The following is a 25,685-nucleotide window of genomic DNA, read 5'->3' as shown; positions in this document are numbered from 1 at the left end:
CGGCGAGAGGCGAGAGCAGAGGCCCGGCCGGGTGTGCGTGTGTGTGTGCGGACGGAACTGGAGCGACGCCCTCTGAACTGTGGTCACTTACGAAAGATGGGCGAGGCCCAATCTGATATGCCCTTGTCCGCCAGCAGCTGACGGCCCGCACGGCGGAGACAAGACGTCGTCTAGTGAGCAAATGGCACGCAATGACGACGGCGACAAGCTTCAGGCATTAGAGGCGCTGCAGTGTGATAAAAAGTGGCTCTCCTACGGCCCTGCACGACCCGGTGGCTTTTTCGCTGCTACTGCTAGGAGCTGGCCTGCTGGGCAGACGCGCCCATGCCGCTGCCTGTGCTTTCTTCTTGTTCTTCTTCTTCAACGGAGCGGAACAGGATTACTCGCATCATGCTGCGCGATAGCGACCGCTAGCTTGGATCTCCTTCCTCCTGCTCGACGGCCCAGTCTCCACAGCGCCTCTGGGCCAAGCACCCGACCACGCCGGCCCTGCTGCCTCAGCTCACCATGCCGCCGATAGTAGCAGAGCGCGTACGGGATGCAGTAGCACTATCGCGGCTGATGCTCCCTATCCTTATCCGTATCCTCCTCTTCTTCCTGTTCCATCCATATTGCGCCGCGATCCATTCTCAGCTTGCCCGCCCGTGGCCATTGCCCAGAGCTGCCTATCATGGCCGCTTCCGGCTGCCGACGCGACCACGGCCGCCCGCCAGCTCTGAGCGGCCATTGCGACCAGTTCGCCCTAACCCACCCATGTCGGCCAGTGAGCACGCCTGTCCACCTGCTGATGGACCGTCTCCCAGCAAGGCGAGCAAAGTGTCAGCAGGCTGCCGTCGAATCATTGATTTTGCACATCCATGGGCCTGCAGCCCGCCCAAGACAGGACTACCCTGGATACGTGCATTGGCGTCCGCAGTCATGCATCTACCTTTCTCCTTCTATCAGTCAAGCCGTATCGTCTGACTTGCTCCCAGGCCCAGAGGGAAACACTTGCCGCAGCAGCCGAATGCGGAAGCCCAAGTTTATTGCTGTGGAGCTGCTCAAACCCGCGTTGCCCTTGGCTTGGCGCTGTTCAATATCATTTCCTGCTGCCTTGCCCGTCGCATTCCCGCGACCCCGACCCTGTCTCTCTGTGCCTCTTCTGACAAGGCTACGCTGATCGCCGAGCTTGGATGCGTATTGCATTTTCCTCTACTAAGTATGTATTCCCTAGCCGGCTGCGCCGTCGTCGTCGTCTAGTACGCGTAGCGCCCTCGCCCGGCGCTTGGCCTATGAGCGCCCATGGAGCGCAGCCTGCTCGACGCCATTCCATGACTCCGGGTTTCCTGTTTGCCGTTCGGCCCAAGCTCCCCACTACTCAACGCTGCCTCTGATTCGAAATCGCATCCCCCATGCCCTATGGCCAAAAAACCAAAAGCCCTCTTTATTTTGACTCGGCGATCTGTTCCACAAAGCGACCCGCTCTCCCGCTGAACAAGGGCACTGGTCGAATACCCCGGCAACTTTTTCTCTGCCCGTGCTGCACCCGATCCCCACCGTGCTACCTTGTCCGTATCTGACCGTACAGCCTTTCCGCAGCTCGCGTCACTGTCCTAGCGGGGGTCATTACGCCATGCTTGCCTTACTTACTCCACTATATCAAGTGCTCTCTCTAACGACCCTAAACCCGGTCTGTGCTGCTCGACGTCCACATGGCCTGAAACTGCGCGAAGTAACAATCTCCATCCAGATGCCACAAGATCTCAACCGTGCTGTCTCGTCCAATGCAAATGCCTGCTCCCCGCTACGGCTTCTTGTCCCGCACAGCGGCCCTGCTCATTGCCTTCATTGCTTGTCGTCTCTTGCCTCTTGACGCGTTCCCGGGAGGCTGTGCCACAATAGTCCCATGTCTTAGACCCTGAGGCAAATGTTTTGTCATCTGCCTTGTTGCCCTGCAGGTGCAGGGTCTTGCCACTAATCTGGAAGTATTACCATTCTTTGTCTGATCAAGCGTCCTCGCATCCGAACTCGGTCCTCATCACTGGGGCTCTGGAGAAACAATATACCAGAGCATCCGGTTGGTGGCTAATACCTACTCTCCATTGAGTGATTTCCACAAAGTGCGCCGTCGCTTGTATCCACTCCTTTCGTAACCCGGAACTACCACATGAGCGGAACTTGGAACCCGTTCTCTATGGCTCTCAATCTCCACAGCTGCAATGCGTCCTATGGGCGCGAGCGTCAAAGTCGCCACGGGCGCCTTACCTGAATACCACGTCGTCCTTGTTGAGCCGGCCCAAGACCTTGCTCATTACGCTACTAAACCCGTACACCGCTGTCATGACATCTGTAGCGCGCACATTGCAAGGATTAGTTGAAACATTCCATTGTGAATCATAGTCATAGGCCCAATCGACTGCTTGGCGGGGCACTGCTGTTGAGCTAGGATAGCTGTTTGATCATCATATGACAGCTCTATCCACTGTGCTGGATCGCAACAGCAACAGAAACCACACACGATGACGGGGCCACGGTCAGTCTCGACTGGCATTGCAGTCGACGGATGCAACCGTCCTACGTCGTCCCGTGCAATCGTTTTGTTTTCCATACCTCGTTTCATATTCCCGGCTTGTTGGGATGTAATTGACAGGACCGCTTAACGAGCGAGTGTGTCCGTTCCCGCAACCGTCAAATGGAGCACTCGAAGCCAAACCCTATGTTTGGCTTCTAGTTTGGCTTTCGGTATGGGAGCCGACTGCTTCGGGACCATACAGCTTCAGTCGTGAAGCTTACATGCTCTTCTTCTTCGGCTCCTAGAACACCGAAGTAAAAACAATTTGTTTCAAAAAAACATCAAAAGTCCATGCCATTCTGCTCTTTTGAGGCGTCGTCATTCGCGTAACCATGCCATCTCCGACTCTTCACGGGGATCTACACGCACATGCTTTTGTTGTCATGCTGTCTAGACTCCCAAATTTGGTCGCATCTGAGTTTTGAAACAAACAAGACAGCACAAGCTAATACTCTCGGCATCTTCCCGAGCATTTTGTGAGATAGAGGCCGCACATGCACTATCCTTGGACGGAACCCTGCCTCTTCGGAGCTTCACGTAACCCTGCAGTCTTGTTCTAGTATCCTTGTCGGGGCGATTTGCAGGCTAGACGTCAACTACAATCGAATAGTGCCGCGATCCGCTCCAAAGTGGGGAGGTGCGGCGAGGCTGCATCAACAAGTGAAAGCGTTGCAGCCAATCACCATACTAAATCAACGGTTCTCTCCAGCAACAAGCGGTCAGGCGCTACTGGTTGCGTGAAGGCTTGACAAGACCAGGGCGGTTATCGCATTTACCCATCCATAGGTGTCAGATGATCATCCACAACACCCGCAAATGTCTTCGTCAAAGAGCGTGATGGCTGATGAAGCTGGTCGTGTCTAACGTAGCACTCATGCGTGCTGTCTTTTGATTCCGCCTAGGGCGTCTCCTTCAATCCATGGGACCTAGACGGGGGTCACTCATGCATTGACCCTGACGGGTAGAGTACGAGGTGTGGGAATCCCTGAGTTATCGTGCCCACCCACAACACGTGGAGCCTTGTTATGACTTCTGCAACGAAAAAGAAAACGTCTGCTTACTTACCACCGTCATCAATTTCAAGATGAGAATCTGACTTTTCGGTCCCAATGTCGTATACTTAGACAGGGAAACTGCCAGCTTGCGTAGCCAGTAGGGGACAGGGTTAGACCAAGCATTGCGGCTGCAGATCAATGAATCTCCGAAACAGTCCCTTTTGGTGCATATGTCTTTTTCCAGACAAGTCATCATCGGTCTGTATCACGCTCAGACTATCCAGTCAAGAGAACAGACATGGTCAAATCTCCAAAAAAAGCAAGATTGACACGTCTTTTTGTTGATCAGTAACTTCAAGGCATCCAGTTTCTGCATGTCTGTCTCGGAGCGACAAGCTGCAGAACCCCTGTCGATGAATTGGTAGTGGTAGTGCTCCCGCAGAGGTGCACCTTTCACACGGAATCTCTGGATTGGACAGACGGCAGGAAAAACACAGGCACCTACATTTGCATGCCACTGCGCCACATCCCCTGCAAGTGCGAACCAGATATGTGTAATGTGCTGTACAACAATGGACTTACGCGTCATTTCATAGAGAAAGTAATGAAATACGCCAAGACTGATAATATCCAAATGACGGCGGACATGATCGCATCATTAGATCATGAGGTAGGTCGATGCTGAGACATTGACTGAAAGGTAAAATTTTGAAGATGTTGAGGCTGGAAGCGAGGAAAGACGGTGAGAGGAAGCTGCGGCAGGTGCTGCAGACGATCGATACCGATGTTGTTTAGGGAAGGCACACGAATGCAGGCGATCAGCTGAACAACACAATACTGAGCAAGCATACTTAGATGAGGTCTAGAAGGTATGCAGAGACCGAGACTGCAGAAATATGTCTACGACGCGTTAGTATTCACCTTGAGCAAATATATATTTCACGTGACTGTATATACGACGTCAGCAGTCGCAAAGTGTTTGATGCTGACGGTACCGGGGCAATTGTTGGCTTCACTCTTCTTCATCTTCGATAGCATCGACTTAAAGATTTGAAAAGATTCTGCCAATGGCTTCTTGATGTCAGATTTGTATTCATTATCTTGTAACCAAGGATTTACATACACCAACTTGGTTCCATCAAAATCGGTGTCTTTGTTGTTAATAACGCCATTGTAACGCCATCAATTTGAAAATGCATAAGCTGTTGGTATCGTATGGTCAGGCTAGAGCTCGCTTGCCTGCCTCAAATTATGAATCGTGTCTTGCCTGAAAAGCCATCAAACCTAGGTTCCGAAGCAAAAAGAAATCGCCATTGGGTTGGTTTACTTGCGGCCGGGTGCAAGACCGGGAACTGCACTAAAACGTTCGTCACGTTCAGTCTTGAACAGGACCTGGCACCAAAATTCCTTGGCGTCTTCGTCATACCAAAACCAGAACTTGCCCTCTCTCCTGTCGATATCGCGGGACTGCAACTTGACCGCAACAGTCTCATATGGCTCTCCGGCAACAATGAGATACTGGTAGTTTGGGTCGGGTTCTTCAACCCTCTGCTCGTATGCGCTCATAATACGGACCTTGGGGGTTACGCCAGGGGTGAGATCCGGAAATTGGAACTGGAATAGCAGCCCGTTCTGACGCGTGTTGGGGTCGCGTACTTTTGTGATGTGGTATCCGGGCCGCCCGATCTTGATAACGTTCTTCTTGGGCACCACTCCAGCAAGCAATCCTTGCTGGCCGACATCGTCCCTTTTCCCTTCTCTCTGCTCCTTTGCAGCACGGCGTGCCAGGTTTGTTTGATGCTTCCTTCCTTGTGTATGTGCGAGATATGAGCCATCGTTCTGATGGACTGTCAAGCAGAGACGGCACTCGAAGCTACCGACGTGGTTCTTGAAAAAGTAGGGGTCCTTGTCGAGGTCAATCGTCTCGAGTGCAAGCTTACGGAGACGTTCTCTTCGATCGGCGTTCGTCGCGGACTGTGAGGCAACGCCTCCTCCACCAAACTTGGAACCTGCGCGATTCTGCGCGAGTTAGCAGCTGCTTTCAACTTTTTCTTGACGTGTGAACATACCTGGTAATCCATACTTGATCGCTCTCAGAGAGGTTTTTTGGTCAATCCAAAGAGCTACGAGGGGTTTAGATACTATACTATTACGCGACTTGTGTTTGCTGAGTGCAGAGGGTTATGCAGTGAGGCGCGTCGGTCGTGTATGTACTATGCGCAAGTCAGGACTTCTCGAGGCGGCGATCAGGTACCGCGCTAGCGAGGCTCCACTTGCCACATCACGTGCACGGCTGCCTTATACCTTCATCATGGAACACCCAAATTTGATGCCTACGATAGTCAATCTGCATTAATTCTAGGACGAAAGTTAAAACTCTCCAAAATCACTCCGGATAGACTGACAGCTTTGCCGGCATAGCATAAGGAGAAGGACCACGTAAATATTATCAAAATTACAGTACACTCTTAACGTTGCTTCACTGGTCAACATCAGGGTCAGCAATGACAACAGATATATATCTCGGTAAACGCCTTTCGTATGCTTCCCACCTTTGTACGGTTCGTTATCACGGCCCCGTAGAGGGAACCACCGGTACATGGCTTGGAGTAGAATGGGACGACCCTACTCGTGGGAAGCACTCGGGCTCGCACCAAGGCACTCAATACTTTACATGTTTAAATCCCTCTCCGACCTCTGGATCATTTATCCGACCAGCCCGCAAGCCAGACCCGCCACGTTCTTTTGTAAAGGCACTCAAAGCAAAGTATGCGTCTGAAGAGGAAGAGGAAGAGCACGGGGAAGAAGGACCCCAGGACCCAGATGTCCAAGTCGTGTTTCATCTCCAGGCATCGCATAAACAACAGGATCGGAAGCCAGTAACTTTCAATGGAAAGCCAGCAGAGGAAATCGGGTTCGACAAGATTCGACGACAGCTCGCTCAGCTGTCGGAATTGCGGATTATCATCTTGGATGGGCTATGTATGCATCGTCCAGAAGCACGGGGCACGAAGTGGATGGAAGGTGGCGAGAAGAACGACATAAAGGACGCTTGTCCAAAAGCCATCGAACTAGATTTGAGCAGGAATTTGTTTGAGGATTGGAGAGAAGTGGCAGCAATATGCGAACAATTGACAGAGCTGAGGAGTTTGAGGGTAGAGTAGGTTTTGCCCTTTATTTCATCACTACACCCATAGTTTAGGCAGCATGCTAATAGAAGAGAACAGTGGCACACGTTTCCGAGATGTAAATCTTACGGACGTGGAACAGGAAAGGTGCCGAAAAGCCTTTACACGTATAACGTCTTTGAAGCTAGAAGACACACTTCTTCCCTGGGCAGACATAGCACGACTTACTCATCTCTTCCCTTCTCTCACCACGTTTTCCGCCTCGAGCAACCTCTATACAGCACTCACGCCACATACACCCAATCCAACAATCATCAACCTTACACTCGAAGACAATCACATCACATCCCTTTCATCCATCGAATGCCTATCGAAGCTACCAAAACTCCAACGGCTGATTCTGAAATCCAACAAAGTCTCAGAGATATCCAGCGCTGGCGCATTGGCACCGCTGTTCCCGAAAACAGTGCGAGAAGTTGATCTTTCATTCAACGAGATAACGACATGGAACTTCATCGAGCAACTCATCCACGTCTTTCCCGGTCTCCAGAGCCTGCGAGTCTCGCACAACCCCCTTTACCAATCGCTCCAGGCACCAGATGGCCGTTCTCTGACTGCCGATGATGGGTACATGCTTACGCTTGCGCGACTGGGGCAGCTCAAGACGCTAAACCATAGCCCGATCACCGAAAAAGAGCGGTTAAACGCAGAGTCTTACTACCTTTCCATGATAGCAAAGGAGCTTCAGTTTGCATCTGAGAACCTGCGAGAGGAAATCTTGAAAAGCCATCCGAGATACGAATGGTTGTGCGAGGAGTATGGTGAGCCTGATATCCAGCGCTCTACGAATGCTGTGAATCCAAACTCCTTAGCTGCCCGGCTGCTTCGCATCAAATTCTATCTCGCAACCTGTCCATCTACAATTTTTGAAACGGAGATTCCAATGGGCAGTACTGCATACACCACGCTTGGTGTTGTAGGCAAGCACCTCAACATCAAGCCTATCAAATGCAAATTGATCTGGGAAACTGGTGACTGGATTTCGGTACGCAAGTCCGCTACGGAAATTGTGGAAGATGATTGGGATTCAGAGGATAGCGAGGCGGAAATGGGCATGGAACGTGTGATGCGTGAAGTAGAGATCTTGCCTGGCACAAGGTCGATTGGGACGTGGATCGATGGGATGGAGGCTACTGTCAGGGTCGAAGTGCATTCAGAGGATCTCTGAATGCTGCTGCGGCATAAAAACTTGGGGTGTTGGAGTTTGCTGGAAAGCGGTCTTCGTTCAGCGGAACCACCAATTAACCTAGCATTTACACTTAGTATATGACATGTAAAATAAGTCGGTATACCTACAGAAGCATTTGCGCCCTTCCCAATCCCCCTAACGGCATGCCACCATCCTAAAGGAATGTATAGTGCATCGCCGGCTGTGAGAGTCGTCTCCCATCCCTTAACCCCACCCTCATTCTCATCCCAAACGGCAGTCTCAAGGCCCTCCATCTCCCTCCCCTGCATCATCTCTGTACCCCTCATGTTCGCATCACCAGCAGCTCCACGTATCTGCTGCCGCACCCTCTCAAACACGCCTCTTCCAACCTCAGGTGTCATCATCCTGACCTTCTTCTTACCTGCCAATTGCACAAAGAGATTTGGATTCGGATCCCGGTGCAATGGGGTACGAGTCGGCGGTCTACCCATCCAAAGACTCGAAGCATAGATATCGCCACGAGCTTTCAAGCATGTTAGGAAAGTCAATGGCGTGGGCAGGTCTTTGTTCAGTTCCGCTGGAAGATCTTCTAACGAATGTTGCGCGAGGTAAAGGCGTACGCCCTGGTCGTCCATCGCGCCCATGTGCGCCAGAAGAAGGGAGAAAGGCGCTTCGATGCGATCGAACGTCTCGTTCTGCGTATTGTGGACGGATGGTCGCGTTACTTCTAGCGGCACAATTGCGTTGCCATGCTTTTCCAAATACGCTAGATTGAGCTCCTGAAGATATCCAGGATGATCATTACTCGAAGTGAACCATTTCTTTTCCGCTGGAAAATCGGAGAATGCGGATCTAAAGACTGCGGGTTTATTGGCGTCGAATCCAGGTATGCTGAGCTTCTTTGTGTTGTTCACATATTCCAGGGCTTCCACTGTGCTGAAGCGCTTTGTTTCGGACGAGTATGATCGCACGAAGGGCTTCGTGAAGAGCAGTGGTCGAAAGAGTCGGAACATGAAGGTTTTGATTGAAGCAATGACGGCATGTTAGTTCTCATCTGTGGGAGAGCTTGCCCCACAGAAGCTTGCCCCACCACACCATTTCCTCTACGCATTTAATCTCCCTTATATATATATATATATATTTCTTTTGGCCGTCTATAGAGAGTGTAAAGAGGGGGCTGAAGTAATTATTTACTACCTATATATAAAGGGAAGATATGTAAATATATGTAAACATAGCCGCCAATCTTATTTACAAAGCTACGTGGCTTACATAGTAACAGCCTACCTCTCTTCCCTGATAAGATTGTATGAACTCACCTCCCAACATATCCTTCTTAATTTTTTTTCTTTCACATACGATCATCGGAAGCTGGCAGCAGGAATCTCCGTCAGATTATTCGTACTTAAGCAGTTTACCGGCGGATTAGTAGCCAGGCGGGTGGCCACTGGTGAATCCCCGCTATTGTATGTTTTTGGATCTTTTTGCATCTAGAAACCTGAGTCACATAGATCGAGTATGGCATGTCAGGTTTTTCACAATGTCCGAAGTTCGTCACAAATACCTCCATCTCAAAGACCTATTCATTTCTAAAAGCAACACCTAAACAATAATCTATTTATTGTTTAGCCAAGACCTCTCTCTCCTCTTGGTATAGAGGAATTTGAGACCTGAGAGTGTATTCATCCATTGTTTCAAGAAGCGGGGTGTGCCCTTTGTTTTGAATGTCGCAGTTTAGGATCTGATTATTCTAGCATTAGAAAGTCAGAAGAGAAAAAAAGGAAAGCTTCGGTAAAGAAGAGTTTTGTTTGACAACCTTGTATTCTAAGAACCAAGAAGATCCAATACAAAACCACATTCGTATAAATGTAGTTATGCACGATACTATTTTCATACACATTGCAGTATGTCGACCTATAAACAGCGTAGATATATTTCACATGAACATTGTGTGTTGAAGACACTATCAGCATTCAAATCAGAAGGCATGGCTGATCATCACAAGAAGCCAAAAGGGGGGTACAGGACGAGGACATGAAAGAATGTTGATGAGAGATGCTGGGTACTAATATACTGGACTATATGGTACTGTACGGTGGAGGAGATACTGGTGGATAATGCGTGAATATTTGGTAGCCAGAGTACTGTTGCATACTTCGTCTGACGCCAAAGATGTACACGGACAAGCACTTGAACACGCTTCTTACTGCTTCGCGAAACAAACACCGGCTCAGTTTAAACCCGTTACCTGACGGGCAACTCAGTCTTGGACTCGAAGCTGTACCGAAGCCACTCGCCAACAGCTCTCAAACTCTCCCATCGCACGCTCTCGTCCGCCTCTTGCATCAGCTCCATAACTCTGCCCTTCAAACCCAACTTCTCAAGCTGCTGTCGCTTCTCTGGTACCTCCTTGACCAAGTATGCAACATCATTGCATCCAATTGCCAAAACCTGCTTGTCATTTTCCCAACTCTTTGACAAAATCTCGGCAAGCTTCTTAGGTAGTTCGCCCTTGTTCTCTTCCAATATGCGACGTGCATTATCTCGCCAGAAAGTAGGGTTGCGATGGGGCGGGGACCAGCGAAGGTGACCAGAGTGGAGCTCGGCTGCGTATTCGTCAAATGTAGTTTGAGTTTTGGTGTACTCGTCGAGCAGCTCGTTCAGAGTCTGCAAGTCCTCGAGGGCATCCTCGTCGGTCAGATGACGTGACTTCAGGCTTGTTAGGAGAGAAGGCAGGCGAGCAAGGACGGCGGTAGGAAGCAAAGTTTGGCGGTTCGTGGTTAAGAGGTTGACAAGCGTGGAAAGAAGCAGGCGTGTGGTCTTCTCCTTTGGCGAGACCTTGAGGAGCTGTGTGTATAGAATGACGATATCGTGTTCACTGTAGCTGTTAGTGGGTGGGGAGGACGGTGGGGGCGGGGATAAAGCGCACTCTTGAAGACCCTCTCCAACTAGCTCGCCCTCAAAGCTGAGCTGCCAGATGACAAGAAGTACGTGGTAGAGCAGTTGGAGGCCAACACCACCTGAGATGGCGCCATCAGCTGTGCTACGGATACTAGCGCCAGCGCTGTATAAGGTTGAGTCCGTATCCTTTGCAGATCCCGCAGCAGCGCGCAAAATGTCAAACAGAGGGTTCAAGGTTTCTTTCCTGTGCTCCCAGAAGATATGCCTAGAGCGCTTGCTGCGCAGCACGGCAGAGTATTGGCGCACGGCAATGTCCTGCAGGCTGGCGTCGGAGGCTTTTGCCAGTGTCGAGAGGTAGGAGAAGAGTTGAGCGAGGGCCTCGTCAAGCTGGGGAGTGGTCTTGGAAGACTGGGTGACGGCGTGTGACAGCAGACCAGACAAGACCGATGAAGTAAGCAGCGGCACAGGGTCTTCGTTGCTGGACGAGGCTTTGAGAAGCGGGAGGAATGGCTTGTAGGGGGCCGGATGCTGTGCCAGGGCCGATGTCAAGGCGGGAATATCTGTCGCCATGAGCTTCACGTTGTAGGCAGCAGCATAAGAGCAGCATGCGTACCATCAATCATATCACCCAGCAGGACGAGCATGTAGTGGATGATGTCCTGGCGCTTGGCGGCTGCCTCGAAGATGCTCTGGGAGCCATTGCCGCCGACAAGTAGAGCAACAAAACCGTCGACGTCAGCCTCGATGGTCTGCTTGCGCTGCTCCTTGCGGACCTTGTCGATGGACTTGATCTTCTTGAGGTCGGCGTCGGTGATGGTCTTTGCGCGCACGGCGCCCTCCCACGAGATGGGGCGGGCACGGATGTTGTTCTGGATCGACGTCAGGTAGGCGGGCGGGTCCGGCGAAGACATGGTGGGCGTGCAGATGCAGCGGCGGGAGGGGTGGTGGGCGATGTGGAAGCTTGGAGGTTGGGTTGGGGAGCTTGTATCAATGTAGTAGCTCCTCTGCACCTAACGACTTGCATACGCGGGCCCACCAAGCTCCGTCATCTGGCGTGCACTCAGCTAGCTTGAGCAAGGGCCCACCGCTTGCCGGTCTTGGCATCAATCTTTCGCAGACTACTATTCACTCCCACGCCCACGCCCACGCCCACACCCACAACTACACCCACACCCGCAGTCACACGCCCCGGCTGCACAAAATTGCACATGGAATACTTTAGTCTCAAGCGCTCCACGGCTGCCGACCGCGGCCAATCAAATCTCTCCAGCAAGGTCTATGTGCGATCGACAAAAAGCGGCAAAGTCCAAAAAATTGTCAGAGAGCTCTATCTACGACAGGACATTCCCTGCTCATCGACCCTTTGCAGAGCATGTCTCGAAATTGCGCCCACTGACTACTCCAAGAAGAGTTTGTTGACCACAGCACCTTTTCACGTGCAGTCTCACACTAACCCGTTTCAGCATCTCCTTTCGTTCTGTCCGACACGCCAGCAGGATCAAAGCATTTTCCCAATGGCCAGTATCTAGTTCCAGACACAAATGCCTTCCTCACGGGTATGGACCTGTTTGAAGTCGAAACCGCCTTCCATGATGTCATTGTGCTCCAAACCGTGCTTGAGGAGGTTAAGAACCGCTCGCTGCCGCTCTACCACCGCTTGATATCTCTGACCAAGAATGAGGGCAAGCGCTTCTACGTCTTCTTCAATGAGTTCAGGCAAGAGACACATGTAGCACGAGAGCCTGGCGAGACGATCAATGACCGTAATGACCGGGCAGTGCGCAAAGCCGTCCAATGGTACAACCAGCACATCACAGACGCTGTCAAAGCACGAAGCAAGTCGCAGACTCGCATCCCTACCGTCGTCATGATTACTGATGATAGGGACAATTTGCGCAAAGCCAAGAGTGAGGGTGTGCCTGGTCTGACATGTGAGTCTCCGGCGCAATCATGGCTGCACAACGCTAACCTCTATGCCTAGTATCCGACTTTGTTTCCGGCCTGGAAAACTCTGATGAACTTCTCGACATGATCAGTGCTGCGCAAGAACAGCGCGAAGTCAGATCAAAAAAGGCAGAAGTCTTCTACTCGGAGCACTACTCCGTCTCAAAAATGATGACGGGCGTAAAAGCCGGCACCTTACACCAAGGCATCTTCAACGTTTCACCATACAACTATCTCGAAGGCTCTGTGCATGTCCCCGCTTTCGACAAGTCACTCTTGATCCTAGGACGCGAGAACAGCAATCGTGCGGTTTCTGGCGATGTTGTCGTCGTCGAAGTCCTGCCTCAAGATCAATGGAAAGCACCGTCTACAAAAATTATCGAAGAGGAGACAGTGAACAAGAACGACAACGCTGAGGCAGAAGAAGGAGAGAACGTTATTCCCGAGAGGGAGCGACGAGCATTACAAGAGGAGGTAAAACGAGTCCACGGACAGAGCGCAGAAGGACGGCCACAGCCGACAGCACGGGTTGTGGGTATCATCAAGCGCAACTGGCGACAATACGTCGGCCATATCGACCGCGACTCGGTTCGCTCTTCATCAAAGTCAAGTAGACAACAACAAACTGTCTTCCTCGTCCCCATGGACAAGCGCATACCCAAGATCCGTATCCGAACACGGCAGGCTGGGGAGCTTCTTGGTCAGCGTGTTCTGGCAACCATCGACTCCTGGGAAAAAGATTCACGGTATCCGGTCGGCCATTTTGTTCGATCACTTGGTGAACTTGAATCAAAGGGCGCAGAAACCGAGGCTTTACTGCTCGAGTGGGACGTGCAATACAAGCCATTCCCCAAGACAGTCTTGGATTGTTTACCTGCCGAAGGCCACGACTGGAAAGTACCCGCCAACATGGACGATCCGGGTTGGAGAGGGCGCAAGGATCTTCGCGACCTTTTGGTCTGCTCTATTGATCCTGTCGGTTGTGTTGATATTGACGATGCTCTCCACGCCCACAAACTGCCGAACGGCAACTACCAGGTCGGTGTTCACATCGCCGATGTATCACACTTTGTCAAGCCGAATAATGCAATGGACAAAGAAGCCAGTCAGCGTGGAACGACAGTATATCTAGTCGACAAGCGCATAGACATGCTTCCCATGCTTCTTGGAACAGATCTATGCTCGTTGAAGCCATACGTTGAGCGATACGCCTTCTCTGTTATTTGGGAAATGACAGAGGATGCGGATATTGTTGCCTCTCATTTCACAAAGTCCGTCATCCGCTCAAGAGAGGCTTTTAGCTACGAACAAGCCCAGATCCGGATAGACGACCAATCACAAGATGACGACCTGACAAAGGGCATGCGAACACTGCTCATGCTCTCCAAGAAGTTGAAGCAAAAGCGAATGGATGCAGGAGCCCTAAATCTTTCCTCGCCAGAAGTCAAGGTCCGAACGGAATCCGAGACGTCAGACCCAGCAGACGTGCAGACTAAGAAGCATCTCGACACCAATTCGCTTGTAGAAGAGTTCATGTTGCTCGCCAACACCAGTGTCGCCGCGAAGAATTACGAAGCCTTTCCACAAACAGCTCTATTGCGCCGTCACGCGGCCCCGCCTAAGACAAACTTTGAGGAGCTTGACAACCAGCTGAAGGTGAAGAAGGGAATGGAGATCAAGACGGACAGTTCTAAGGCTCTGGCTGACTCGCTCGACAAGTGTGTTGATCCTAACAACCCCTTCTTCAACACTCTAGTCAGAATCATGGCTACACGCTGCATGATGTCCGCAGAGTACTTTTGCGCAGGCACACAAGCATATCCAGAATTTCGACATTATGGTCTGGCCAGCGAGATTTACACGCATTTTACATCTCCTATTCGTCGTTATGCTGATCTTGAAGCACACCGTCAACTCGCTGCTGCAATCGAATACGAGCAACTAGACGCCAGTCTGCAATCAAAAGCTAAACTCGAGGCCGTATGCAAAAACATCAACGTCCGTCACCGCAATGCCCAAATGGCTGGACGAGCCTCGATCGAGTACTACGTCGGCCAAGCGCTCAAGGGTAAGGACATCAACGAGGAAGGATTCATCATGAAGATTTTTTCCAATGGCTTCGTGGTGTTTGTGCCGCGCTTTGGCATTGAGAGCCTCATCCGCTTGAGGGATCTTGCGACTCCAGAGCCAGAGGCCGACTTCGATGCAGAAAATTATGTACTCAGTATTAAGGGCGATTTCAAGAGGAGCGTTGAGTTGTTTGAGAAGGTCACTGTCAGGATTACGGATGAGCTTGAAGAAAGCACTGGCAAGAGGAAGGTCAAGTTGAGTCTGATCTGAGGAGGAATAGAAGAAATGCGACGGTTGTGTTGCATTTGTTGTTTTATGAAGATAAAAAAAGATGAGTACCTTTCTCTGTCATGTACTATATGTAAGACGGGTGGATTGAAGGCCCAATATCTCGTGCAAGCTTCTTCGTACCCTACCAGTTCCATCACAATGACATTTTCTGATAATGTCCATTCGATCCCTGATCCCGATCCCCGCATACTATTCTGGCAGAAGCTAGCCAGTACCGTACCAAACAAATAATAAAAAGACAGCCAGCCACAGTGCGTGTCATGCAGCATCCCCAAAGTGGACGTTGTACGTCGCCCAACGCCCGCATCCACCCAACTAATGCAAACGTGGAGGACGGCCACGACCGCCACAAGTCCCCAAATTCCCCAAAACTAGCATCTAGTACCAACACCAACGCAAGCGAGGACAATGTCATCCCCACCACATTCCTGCTGAGCGAGCTGGCTACCAAACAAAGAAGAGAGCTCCCCCACTTAGTGCGGCCCCCATAGCGTAGTGAAAGCCACACCAAACCTATGACTCGCGATAGTTCAACGTACCAAGGCGAAAGAGGGTGTGCTGCTGCACGCCTAGCTCGCTACTTACTGTTATCCATCTCCAGCTCGCCCCTCCCCACCGGACTCGCCGACAAACTTTCGTCAAGCGACCGTTTGGAATTCGCCACTTATTTTTCATTTCTCTGGAATGTCTCTCTTCGCTTCGGTTCTACCGTTGTAGCCCTGTGAGGCAAAAAAAAACGAAGGCAAGCGTGGCAAAGGTATGTCATGTCTGCCATATCAAACGACGACAAAACATCGTACGATGCCATCACACTACCCACTCAGATTTCCTCGTCACACTGCCCCATATCCATGGAACGTATATAGCATTTGCTTTTTTAATGAGTTGGTGACTAGGCATATACGCGTACCACGCATTGTACCACCACCACAGTCACCATCGTCACTATCATCACAGTCACAAGTCACCAACCAACCAACCCGCCGACTAACCGACCGAGCGGGCGGCCGGACTAAATAGTATACCGTGGTATACGACAAAGTATATACGTAAGAGAGAACGAAAAAGTGTAGGGGTAAAGCGCTTAGGGAAAGAATGGCGCCATAACCCATAGTATACGACAAGAGGGTAAGTTGGGTATTTGAGACAGGAATGACGGGGGAGGGGTATAATCAAAAAGATGGACCGTGATCACCCCGGAAGACGGGCCGAGAGTGGGATTTCGTGAGTTGGGGGAGGAAGGGACCGAAGTTGTGCCGTTTGGGGGGAAACGGGTATGTATAATAATATAGGCTGTGTGACTTTGTGCGCTGCTTGGACTGGTATGTGTGAAGAAGTTAACTTGGATGTCGCGGTATAGACCGAGTTGCTTCCGGTTGTGATACAGTTCGGCACAGTGTCTATGCCGGTTGATTCTTTTTTTTCTGTCGCATATATATCATATTTTGTAAATGTGTGACTTGACTTGTTGTTGCTTTGTTCCAGGATGTAACATGTGAACCTTGTTCCATGTCGCTTTTTCTTCTCCCTTGCCATCCAGGTACTTGCAAACGAAAAGAGACAGAGACAAAGAAAATCGATATATCTATTATTAGGCGGGTTTTTATCGACTGTGGGTCCCGTGGGACGTTCAGAAAGAACATGTATGAGGATCAAGACGGAATGGAGAAACAAGAAGCGGGCGCTTGGGGGAGCGGCAGACTCGGGTCACCAGGTGCTCCTACTTTCCGGGCGCTGGGGAGGGGCAAAACGACAAATACTACGTTGTGCTAAGTAGAACCCCTTGTTTGTGGGGATGGGAAAGTTGCGATACGGACAGGTGAGGGGAGAGTTTCGGGTAAAAGAGTTTCAGCGAAAAAAACCGAGTCGTTCGCGGACTGATTATACTCCGGTTTGTGAAAGTACCGACTCATTGGGTTTGAGGGGCTAAGAAGGAGAGTGGGGATGACGTTTGATGACGAAAATGAAGAGAAATGCTCTGTTTTTTGAGATTGCGACAACTAGCGCAAAAACGGCTCCTGTCTACTTACATGGCTAGTTGGTAGAGTTGAGGCTCTTTCGCCGCATGGACGCTACATGAATGAAATTCTGGGGTTTACGAGGAGAACGACGATATTAATGAGAGATAATTTGGAAACGCGGCAATTCCCGCAGCTTACCGCAACGCAGATACTTGTTCAGGCCGTGCCATCTAGTCAGATCTCTCCGTTCTCTTGTGAAAGCGGGTGGGAAATAAGTACTAATCGACGGGTGGTCGCGCCTAAGGCTGCTATTCGGTACCTGCCTTGGTGCGGCGCCATAGCGCGAAAGTTTAAAATGCCCTTTTGCACCAGGGCGAACGATGTCTGGAATTTGCCAGTGCGGGTGGCTGTGTGGCTGAGGAATGACAAATGTTTTCCGTAAGTTTCCTTGTCGGGACGATTGCGCGCGTCGGTCTTCACATCGGAATACGAGGTCGGATAAGGGAGGAGTGTTGGATGCGGGACATGCGCAGACATGTGAGCGGCAAGATACATGGGTACGCTGCGTCGTGAAGGGAAGTAGTATGCCTACTCTTGCTATCGGCAGTTGGGTGTTTCTAAGAATGCGCAACTCTGTATTGGTTGCTTGTTTCGACAAGCGCTTTGGTTGCGGGGTTCAGAAACAAATGCCTCTGTTGTTTCCTGTAGTCGTCAAATGATGCACATGTGAAAGTCATGTCCCTGATACCTCCTAGTATTATGCTGGTAGCCAAGCCTGCAGGAACACTTCCGTAGCGCAACGATGTGAGCTATTATTCTCAATTCATCGACTCTCCCGCTCCCTCTCCGCGATCTGATCTCCTTGATACATAGTATACAGTCCGACGCTAATCGTCGGGAGTGAAGCAGGATCGCAAGTAGGTGTGGTATACAAACTATACCAACAAGCTGACCAAATATAGTTTTATTGAAACGGCTTCTTCTTCCGCGCATATGTAGAAACTACGCTCTGTTCACTTACATACATTTATCATATGCAGACATCACCGAGCGCGTATGCACAAGACAAAAAGCGCTCAATATACCGCATGCAGCGATGCCGCGCCCCCACCCCTCGCCAGTCAGTCCGAAAGGACTCGCGGCGCGGGATGCCTTCCAAGACCCCTCCAATATATGTCTGCGTCACGAGTAAATACATATGGGTCTATAGAGCAAGTCTCGCGGTCATGGTCGGCAATAAGCGAGATATGGGAAATGGGAAACATTTCTTTTGCTTTGACTCGCCAACCGCCGGCAGCGAGTTTCAACGACTCACAGGGCCAAGGTCGCGCACAAGTTTATCAGGCCTGCAGCAAGAACGGATATATTAGGAAACGAGTCACCGGGAGCACGTGTAAGCAGGCGCCACCGTTCGTGATATGCGAACGATTTGTGGGTTGATCGAGTCGAGTGATGGAGAATGCGCCCTGTCCCAAGAGCGGGCACTCGCCATTTCATGTGCCATTGCCGAAAATGCCGTCTCATGACGTTTGCTGCAACATGGGCGTGGGAAAGTTTTCGCCGCTATCGAAAAGCGACATGGGCGGCAATATGGTTGTTGCATAGCGGGAGGGATCCGAGTCCAGGGTGCCTGTACGGCCGTTGAAGCAATGTCGCTTGAGGAGCCGGTATCATCATGGGTGTTGTTATTATAATGTGCACGATGACCCGGAATCGCAGTGCTCCGGCGGCGGTTCCAGGGAGATGGTCATGTTGGGCAGATTGTCGTGGACATGGACGTCTGCAGCAGGTGATGAGACGAGTCGGATCGGTGTCACGGGTGCACAAGCTCATCTCGTTTGAGGGACGGTGGGTAGATTGCCATCTCCATGCGTCATGGCGGATGGGGCGTCTGTGGTGTGTCGGTGCCAGAGCGCAGGCAAGGATAGGGCAGAGAAGGCGAGAAGGCTGTGACTGCAATAGTCAGAAGTCGAGTCACGATGATGGTCCTGGAGTCGTGCTGTGTGTAGGGCTAAGCTTTGGCGGAGAGAACGACGGGGACGGCGGGGCTGTGATTGGCCAGGGCGGGAAATGGTTCGACGCAGGGCTCTTTGCGAAGCCGAGGGGCTTGGCACCTTCTGCTTTTGTTCCACCAATGACCCCATGATGGCCACCGTGTTTCTCCACAGCACACGCTCTCCCTCACGCAAAACACAAACACAAACACACGCTCGATTCCAGTGCCGTGGCCTTCTCATAGCCTTCTGTCATGTCCAGCCGAATAATCTCCTCGCCCTGAGCTAACGCCTGAAATCCGGGGCGCTGGCGGCGATCCAGATCCACGTGCAAACTTGGCTTTTAGCCGGCAGAACGACAGCGCCATGTTCCAGCTCCGACTAGACTAGAGTACTGTCTCCTCTTGTAGAACTGGTCTTTCGGTCAGGCTCGGCATCAGCGGCAAAGGCGCCTGTACCAATCCGGCCTTGTCCAGGTACCCCTGACCCGCACCTGTCATGGCTGTCCTTCCACTATATTGGAAAAATCGTGGCTTCCACTGCATCAGATGCCCAACTGCCGGCCATGTTGTGTGCGTGTGTTTCTTGAGGGCAGGAATAGACTAACGTGCACTTACAGTCTGTCAAGTGGCAAACTGTATCTGAGTTGCAGACGATGCTCGTTCGGCTGTACTTAGTCTGCAGTGATAGGACGTCTCATTTCGGTTATGGTGCACATGTGAAGATCATGATGACGGAGTTTAGAGTCGGTCCGTCTCCGTCTCCAGCACCGTCAATCCCTTTGTAATACGGGTCTAAATCCAGAGGTTTGAGATACACGGCTTGGTCATGACCATACCGAACTCTGTGGTGGAGGTGGCCTGAAGCTCCTGAAGATGGATTACAAACGGTACATACAGCTCTTAGATCAGCCACCAGCGGCGCTGAAAATGAAACCATCGGCCAAAGCGACCGGCTATGGCCAGGGTCGGAGGTTTTTTTTCCTCTGGACAGATGCAGCTAACTGTTTGGACAGGTCCATTGGGGCAGTCCAGATGATGCACTACCCTCTGGACTAGTACTGGGCGATGGCGTTAGTGTACTACACAGCAGTGCAAGCCCCCAGGTCGCCCCGGCTTCATGTTACTGCGTCGCCCATGCAGCGCAACACAACGCAACGCAACATTGAGCTCGTTATCCAGGGTGCAATAGCAGATTTGACATGTTTCATCTGAGGTCCGGTGAAGCATGCCGAGTAGGATTGGTGGTAAGGAAATGGGGGCCTCGGACGAAGCTTCAGGATCATTAAGCAATCTCTGACCTGGCAAGCTGACGACCAAGCGACCGTTCGTGCCATGGAACATGTCGGCGCACCTGGGCTATATCGAGCATAGCAGCCAGGGAGTGTGGGCGACGGGTCAGGAACACTCAGCTCTTAGGCTATAGCTCACCGGCGATAAGGACCAGGTCGTCTTCGTCTTGCGCCTACACCTGCAACTACTGCGCCTCAACCTGTTTTCTTCCTGGCCTAGCTCATCTCCTTCTGCGCGCCCCGGGTACTTGCGTGCGGGCGAACGCCTGCCCTCACAATCTGGACGCGCCCCGCCCCACTGGTGAGCCCAGCTCAGGACAAAGAGACGCTGGGGCCCTTTCAAGGAAGCTATCACGGGACGCACCTAAAGTCCGTTACGGCATTGGCCAGTGCCTGTCAGGGAGCGATGCTGCTTCGAGTTTGGCGAGAGCTGCGTAGATCGACGTCTTTGTAGTGCCTGTGTGCAAGCCAAGTGTCCGACCAGCACCCACCCACACACCCTCCCACTCCAGTCAACTATCTGCCCCGCCCTCCAAACCATGCAAGTGGGTACTGCGGATAGGAGCTGAGTGAACGGCTCGCACCCATGTACTGTCCTGTTCGTACATACACGCGCATGCACGTACGCATGCAACCAGGGCAAGCATCTCCGCAAACTGGCGGGTTGTCGTCTGCGACATCAAAGCCACGAGTATCACTTGAGTGAGGCTGAAAGCGTCTTCTGTGCCTGGATTCGTTGCATATCTGGCATGCGTTGTCAACAGGCCACGATCTTGCTGACCCAACAACGCCACACTCGCCCATTCCATGGCTCTGACACAGCACCCACTGGACGGGAGCAGCAGGCCCCTTGCAGTAGAGACGGTGCAATTGCCTATCCCGGTACTTGCGCCATCGCTGAGGGCGGGACCAGATTCCAAGCTTGTCGATATTAGACCCTCATGGATGTCCTCTTAGTGCACACCTCACCGATATTTCCAAGGCCGTCTGCCCTACTGACAAACTTCGCTGCCCACCACTAGCCGCTCTCTTGTACCTTGCATGTTGCCTCAAGCCAAGCCAGCCCGCTCGCTATAACCCGCAACACTCCTCTCTCTCGGTGCGCCGCTTAGCAAGACCGTTCTTTGTCTTGCCTTGTTTCGTCCCGCTAGTTGTGTGCTATCTTGCCACGGCGCTGTGGAGCGAGGGTACACGCATGACCTTGGTCTCCGCCCGTCTTACCCCCCTCCACCTGTCCCGCACTACTTTATCCGTATCGCCCTTCCGGGTTCATATCAAACAGAAGTGGACTCTTTCGTCTACCGCTGTCGTTTCGTCGACCGCCCCCATCAACAATTGCATCCGCGTCAACCGCAGCCAGCATGATCATCATCCGATAGACGTCACTATTTCACATATTCATCTCGGCTTCTCATTTACGACACCTCTACTGACTGTCTACACTTCCACATCGACACTGCCATCATGGAGCAGGAAACTAAAGTCTACATCATCATTGGTGCAGTCGCAGGCTCGCTCGTCGTGTGTGCCCTTACCCTTGCCGTTCTTTTTGTGTGGACAAGATCCCGCAGGAGGATGCGAGGCTTCTCATTACGAGCAGTCACGCCATTGGACGATGCTGAATTCGAATCATGGCGACGACCCAGCCAGTACAACCAACGGCTGGACGAGTATGGCATTCGACCATCAAACCGAGTTGTCTTGCGAGACCGTGTATCGCCTAGGACCCCGTCTTTCTTCGAGAAGGAGCTCAGCACATACGACTTCCCCCCACGGACACCATCATTGACAGACGCTGTCTCAATCAAATCACCCACAAGCTCAATACAGAAGCCCGAGCAAGCACGAAGAAAGTCCAGTGTTGCTTCATCACTTGCTGATAGACCGCCAACCCCATACTCTCCTTGTTCACCCAGTGGAGAGTTCAACCGTGGATCAGTATCTTCCCGTCGATCACAGCCTCTGATACATTACCCTTCTGTGTCTGAGACCTCGGCATTCCGCTTCAACTTCGAGGCTGAACAGAAACGCAATGGAAACTGGATATAATTTCCACCTCTTCACTCGAATACTTGTTATAATCATCCTTACAAACCTTTCGTCACGAGCAGCCTATACGGCCTGTCGTCTGCATGAGCTGTTGTTGTTCCAGTACAACCCAAACTGGGTAGTACATTGGTTCGACAGCTGCATGCGTTACCATACACTGCGTTCCGCTACACAACTTTGGAGATTGTCACCAAGCCGGACACAACACCCAATTTACCTTCGCGACATTCACATCGCATACATATTTTACGACCACATATGAATTTTATCTTTGGAGTTTGGCGGCGCTTTGTGATTATGATACCAGACCTTTGCGTCATCTACATAGGCCTAGAGCCTCTTTTTCTTTTGTTCGAGGACAGTTTGCCGGCCACTGCCGAAGCACGCAAATTGGCGTGGAGGGGAGGATAGCGTTGTAGGATAGGCAAATATGTATCTGAGTATCAGGTATACAGCTGGTTACACAGCGGGAGACAACCTCTCAACATCAGATAGGAATAACAATTCACACACATACACACGCACATTTACCACTATGATATTCCCTCTCAACCATCATTCGATTGCGTGATACAACGACTACTTACTAGCTTGTACAGCCCGGCACTCAGAAAAGGGCACCACTACCCCCTCTCTCTTCGAATACCCACCAGACGGACGAACATCTCGGCTCCACCCGCGTTGACAAGGAACCCACAACAAGCAACCCGTCTCAAAAACCCCCCTTTGGCTCCAGAGTGACGCCACCCCGTGCCGATTTTCCAACCCACAATTTCCGTCCCTTCTACACACCGCCAGTTTGCCACAATCGTCCCTTCTTTTAGCTGTTTCCGGTAACCCACGGCACCAAGGAACTTCCCTGAACAAAAAAAAACACCCCGACCAATCCACGTCCCTTTTTTCTTTGCTCCCCCCCACTTTATTTCTTCTGCAAACATCCACATCTAGAATGTTTTTGTTTTCTCTTCTCATTGGCTTCTTCACTCCTTTTTTTGAAGGGGGGGGTTACCTTCTTCCCTCGTTCTCATTCCGCAAGTTTTGCAAAAAACTTACCTTGGGTAATTAATTGGAAGAACGGAGCAAAAAAAAAAAGAGCCAAGACAAATGGGAAATGTCATTTTATTCCTGGAAAAGACACACCCCCCCCCCCCCCCCCCCAAAAAAAGTAGACCCGGTCTTCGGCCCGCGATTTGCAGCCGCCTCGGCAGTTTTTTTTTTCTTTTATTTCCTTGTTGGAATTGTTAAGATTAACAAAATCCCGGGAATGCCATTTGGGGAAAATTACGAATGATGGTACGAGGTGGGGGGGATTATGTTTTTTCTTTTGGGCGGATAGAAGTGGAGTTAGATTGAGAGAAGCGGGATGTACATGTTCCGGAGGACTAAGTTGTGAACATAAAAGTGGTTGCATAGTACTAGTGTACGTGTGTACGGGTGATTGAAGCCGTCGAGGTTACATGGGATTTTCTTGGTGTGAGTGGGGGTCTCGGGTAGATCAGGTCGCTCTCTTTTTTCTCCTATCGCATCTTCCTTTTTTCCATGACTTCTTCCGTGCTACTTACTCTTTGGTCAAGGGTGATGATCTGTACAGCTTTTTTTGCCGGACAGGGGTGTGGGTGATTAGGCTGCTTGCCGTTCTCGCCTTGTTTGTCAAGTTGTGCATAACGTTTTTCTGCAACGCCAAAAACGGCTGCGTTGAAGCGCAGCAATGACGTGCAGCTGTATCAATCACTTGCGTGTGCGTGGGCCGCGGCTACTTTGAGTAAAGGGCGGATTGTAACAAAGTTGCTTGTTGAGGGCGGGACAAAATGCACGTGAAAAAAAGGGTTCGAGGCTAGACCGGACGTGGAAGAGAAACAACGTGGACAGTTTGTCACCGCCGCGAAACACATGCGAAAGGGGAATATTCTCCATCATTTTGAAACTTTGTGTTTTTGTTTTACATGTAGCCCTATTGAAACCCCTGGATTTTGACGTTTCCGCGGTCGTACTAGCAGGTAGCTTTGTTTGTTTTCTTAGAAGGGTAGAAAGGATCGCTGTGTTCCAACACTTCCCTTTCACAACAGACTACCTACTCCACTTGCGATTTTGCGATCCCCGCAAAACAACAAACACACAACGCGTCTCCCCCATCGCGTCCCGCACACGACTCGCCACTTTATCCTGTAAGAGAGCAAGAAAGCAGCACAAACAGCCCAATATGGATTTCGTACAAGGTAAGTCTGAAAACACTACTTGAATCAGCGCATACACTCGCGCGCACGCATTCTTGCGCCACAGCAACACTCATATCTAACAGCAGCAAAACAGACTACGCCGCTCTCCTCCCCCGCCTTCTCCCTCCCTCCTTTGCCGACCCCGCCCTCCACATCATAACGACCTTCCTCGGCTTCTCTCGCACTCTCTCCACACACCTCTCACCCCTCTTCAACAAACTCATCACGCAACCCGATGTCGCCTCCATCGTCGCCCTACTCTTCATCTTCTTCATCTCGCTCAAGATCCTCGACATGATGTACCGCGCCGTCGTCTTCTGGATCAACCTGGCGTTCCGCCTCGCTTTCTGGGGCGGCATCTTGGTTGTGGGCTTATGGGTATGGAATCGCGGGCCAGAAGGGTTTGTGGACGATGTCAGTGGGTTGATCGAGTATTGGATGGGCGAGTACGAGAGGTATAGTGGGGAGGTCAAGATGTTTCAGCAGCAGAAGGAAGACCAGATTAGGTTTAAGGCGGGACAGCAGCAGAAGAGGAAAGGCTGGCGATGAAATGGAGGGTTGTATGGCAAAAATTGAAGATATTGGCATGTTGTATGTGGGGTTTGTTTTGGAATACCATGGGGTTGGGTTTCGTGGATAAGAGATCCATGTGTTATTTGGCGCAATGATTGGGCTTGGCCGTGTGCTTGTTATGGCGCAGGGAATGTTTGTGCAAAAATATGGTCATGGTGATGAGGCGGATATCAGGACATTGTGCCATATGGCTTGTGGGATATGCCCTTTAGGACACAGGGACGGCTTGTGTGCAAGGCTTGGGTCAACGAATAATGATATTAATGCAGTATGTTCTGGTATTGTACAGGTGTTTTGACTGATTGAGCCATAATCCTAGCAACCTTTCAAATCAGAGTGTTCTGTTAATAATATGAAATAACCGGTTACTCATCTGGAAGTGGCAAAGACGAGCGATATTTTGGTACTCATTCGTGACAGCTTAAACAAGTCCTAGTCAATACGGTTGCGGGAGATAGTGATACGGTGTGCTGGTAAAGCTAACAAGCTTGTTTCCAGCTCACTCTCACTT

General features: G+C 51.1%; 8 protein-coding genes across 8 annotated transcripts; 4 read left to right on the top strand and 4 right to left on the bottom strand.

Annotated features, from left to right (window-relative positions):
* Positions 1 to 4,620: 4,620 nt before the first annotated feature.
* On the bottom strand, positions 4,621 to 5,753 carry PSV08DRAFT_42100 (uncharacterized protein). The gene is made up of 2 exons (XM_014227305.2): positions 5,616 to 5,753; positions 4,621 to 5,565 (listed from the first exon to the last, which is right to left on the bottom strand). The coding sequence occupies exons 1-2, from the start codon at positions 5,625 to 5,627 to the stop codon at positions 4,870 to 4,872; spliced, it is 708 nt and encodes a 235-aa protein (XP_014082780.1). The 5' UTR covers positions 5,628 to 5,753; the 3' UTR covers positions 4,621 to 4,869.
* Positions 5,754 to 6,050: 297 nt separating this feature from the next.
* PSV08DRAFT_409736 (uncharacterized protein) lies at positions 6,051 to 7,943 on the top strand (the record flags this gene model as incomplete). The annotated part of the gene is made up of 3 exons (XM_014227306.1): positions 6,051 to 6,371; positions 6,414 to 6,706; positions 6,744 to 7,943. 3 exons carry the CDS (start codon positions 6,051 to 6,053, stop codon positions 7,900 to 7,902), a joined length of 1,773 nt encoding a protein of 590 aa, XP_014082781.1. The 3' UTR covers positions 7,903 to 7,943.
* On the bottom strand, positions 7,895 to 8,897 carry PSV08DRAFT_362213 (uncharacterized protein; the record flags this gene model as incomplete). Its single annotated transcript, XM_066093022.1, has 2 exons — positions 7,895 to 7,980; positions 8,031 to 8,897. 2 exons carry the CDS (start codon positions 8,895 to 8,897, stop codon positions 7,960 to 7,962), a joined length of 888 nt encoding a protein of 295 aa, XP_065949090.1. The 3' UTR covers positions 7,895 to 7,959.
* A 1,011-nt stretch (positions 8,898 to 9,908) lies between these two features.
* Positions 9,909 to 11,746, bottom strand: PSV08DRAFT_223206 (armadillo-type protein). The gene is made up of 3 exons (XM_014227309.2): positions 11,399 to 11,746; positions 10,814 to 11,345; positions 9,909 to 10,762 (listed from the first exon to the last, which is right to left on the bottom strand). Exons 1-3 carry the CDS (start codon positions 11,694 to 11,696, stop codon positions 10,129 to 10,131), a joined length of 1,464 nt encoding a protein of 487 aa, XP_014082784.1. The 5' UTR covers positions 11,697 to 11,746; the 3' UTR covers positions 9,909 to 10,128.
* A 247-nt stretch (positions 11,747 to 11,993) lies between these two features.
* Positions 11,994 to 15,343, top strand: PSV08DRAFT_202477 (uncharacterized protein; the record flags this gene model as incomplete). The annotated part of the gene is made up of 3 exons (XM_014227310.1): positions 11,994 to 12,159; positions 12,249 to 12,716; positions 12,767 to 15,343. 3 exons carry the CDS (start codon positions 11,994 to 11,996, stop codon positions 15,067 to 15,069), a joined length of 2,937 nt encoding a protein of 978 aa, XP_014082785.1. The 3' UTR covers positions 15,070 to 15,343.
* Positions 15,344 to 15,805: 462 nt separating this feature from the next.
* On the bottom strand, positions 15,806 to 16,238 carry PSV08DRAFT_297721 (uncharacterized protein). The gene has a single exon (XM_066092618.1). It carries the CDS (start codon positions 16,200 to 16,202, stop codon positions 15,924 to 15,926), a length of 279 nt encoding a protein of 92 aa, XP_065949089.1. The 5' UTR covers positions 16,203 to 16,238; the 3' UTR covers positions 15,806 to 15,923.
* Positions 16,239 to 21,838: 5,600 nt separating this feature from the next.
* Positions 21,839 to 22,504, top strand: PSV08DRAFT_297710 (uncharacterized protein; the record flags this gene model as incomplete). Its single annotated transcript, XM_014227311.2, has 1 exon — positions 21,839 to 22,504. A coding segment is annotated over exon 1 (413 nt), but the record flags the coding sequence as incomplete, so codon positions are not given.
* Positions 22,505 to 24,444: 1,940 nt separating this feature from the next.
* On the top strand, positions 24,445 to 25,460 carry PSV08DRAFT_362209 (nuclear pore assembly and biogenesis-domain-containing protein). The gene is made up of 2 exons (XM_014227312.1): positions 24,445 to 24,601; positions 24,696 to 25,460. The coding sequence occupies exons 1-2, from the start codon at positions 24,586 to 24,588 to the stop codon at positions 25,148 to 25,150; spliced, it is 471 nt and encodes a 156-aa protein (XP_014082787.1). The 5' UTR covers positions 24,445 to 24,585; the 3' UTR covers positions 25,151 to 25,460.
* The last annotated feature ends 225 nt before the right edge of the window (positions 25,461 to 25,685 follow it).

Source organism: Bipolaris maydis (assembly GCF_028858645.1).
Source record: "Bipolaris maydis strain C4 unplaced genomic scaffold PSV08scaffold_7, whole genome shotgun sequence".
NCBI lineage: Eukaryota > Fungi > Ascomycota > Dothideomycetes > Pleosporales > Pleosporaceae > Bipolaris > Bipolaris maydis.
This window is presented reverse-complemented; position numbering and strand designations above follow the sequence as displayed.

What these genes read in the sequence shown, in the direction of transcription:
- PSV08DRAFT_223206 (XM_014227309.2), bottom strand. Translation starts at nt 11,696, where the DNA reads ATGTCTTCGCCGGACCCGCCCGCCTACCTGACGTCGATCCAGAACAAC. An exon ending in GCTGGGTGATATGATTGATG is followed by an intron (nt 11,346 to 11,398) that starts GTACGCATGCTG and finishes TCATGGCGACAG; the next exon opens with ATATTCCCGCCTTGACATCG. An exon ending in GTTGGAGAGGGTCTTCAAGA is followed by an intron (nt 10,763 to 10,813) that starts GTGCGCTTTATC and finishes TAACAGCTACAG; the next exon opens with TGAACACGATATCGTCATTC.
- PSV08DRAFT_297721 (XM_066092618.1), bottom strand. Translation starts at nt 16,202, where the DNA reads ATGGGTTATGGCGCCATTCTTTCCCTAAGCGCTTTACCCCTACACTTT.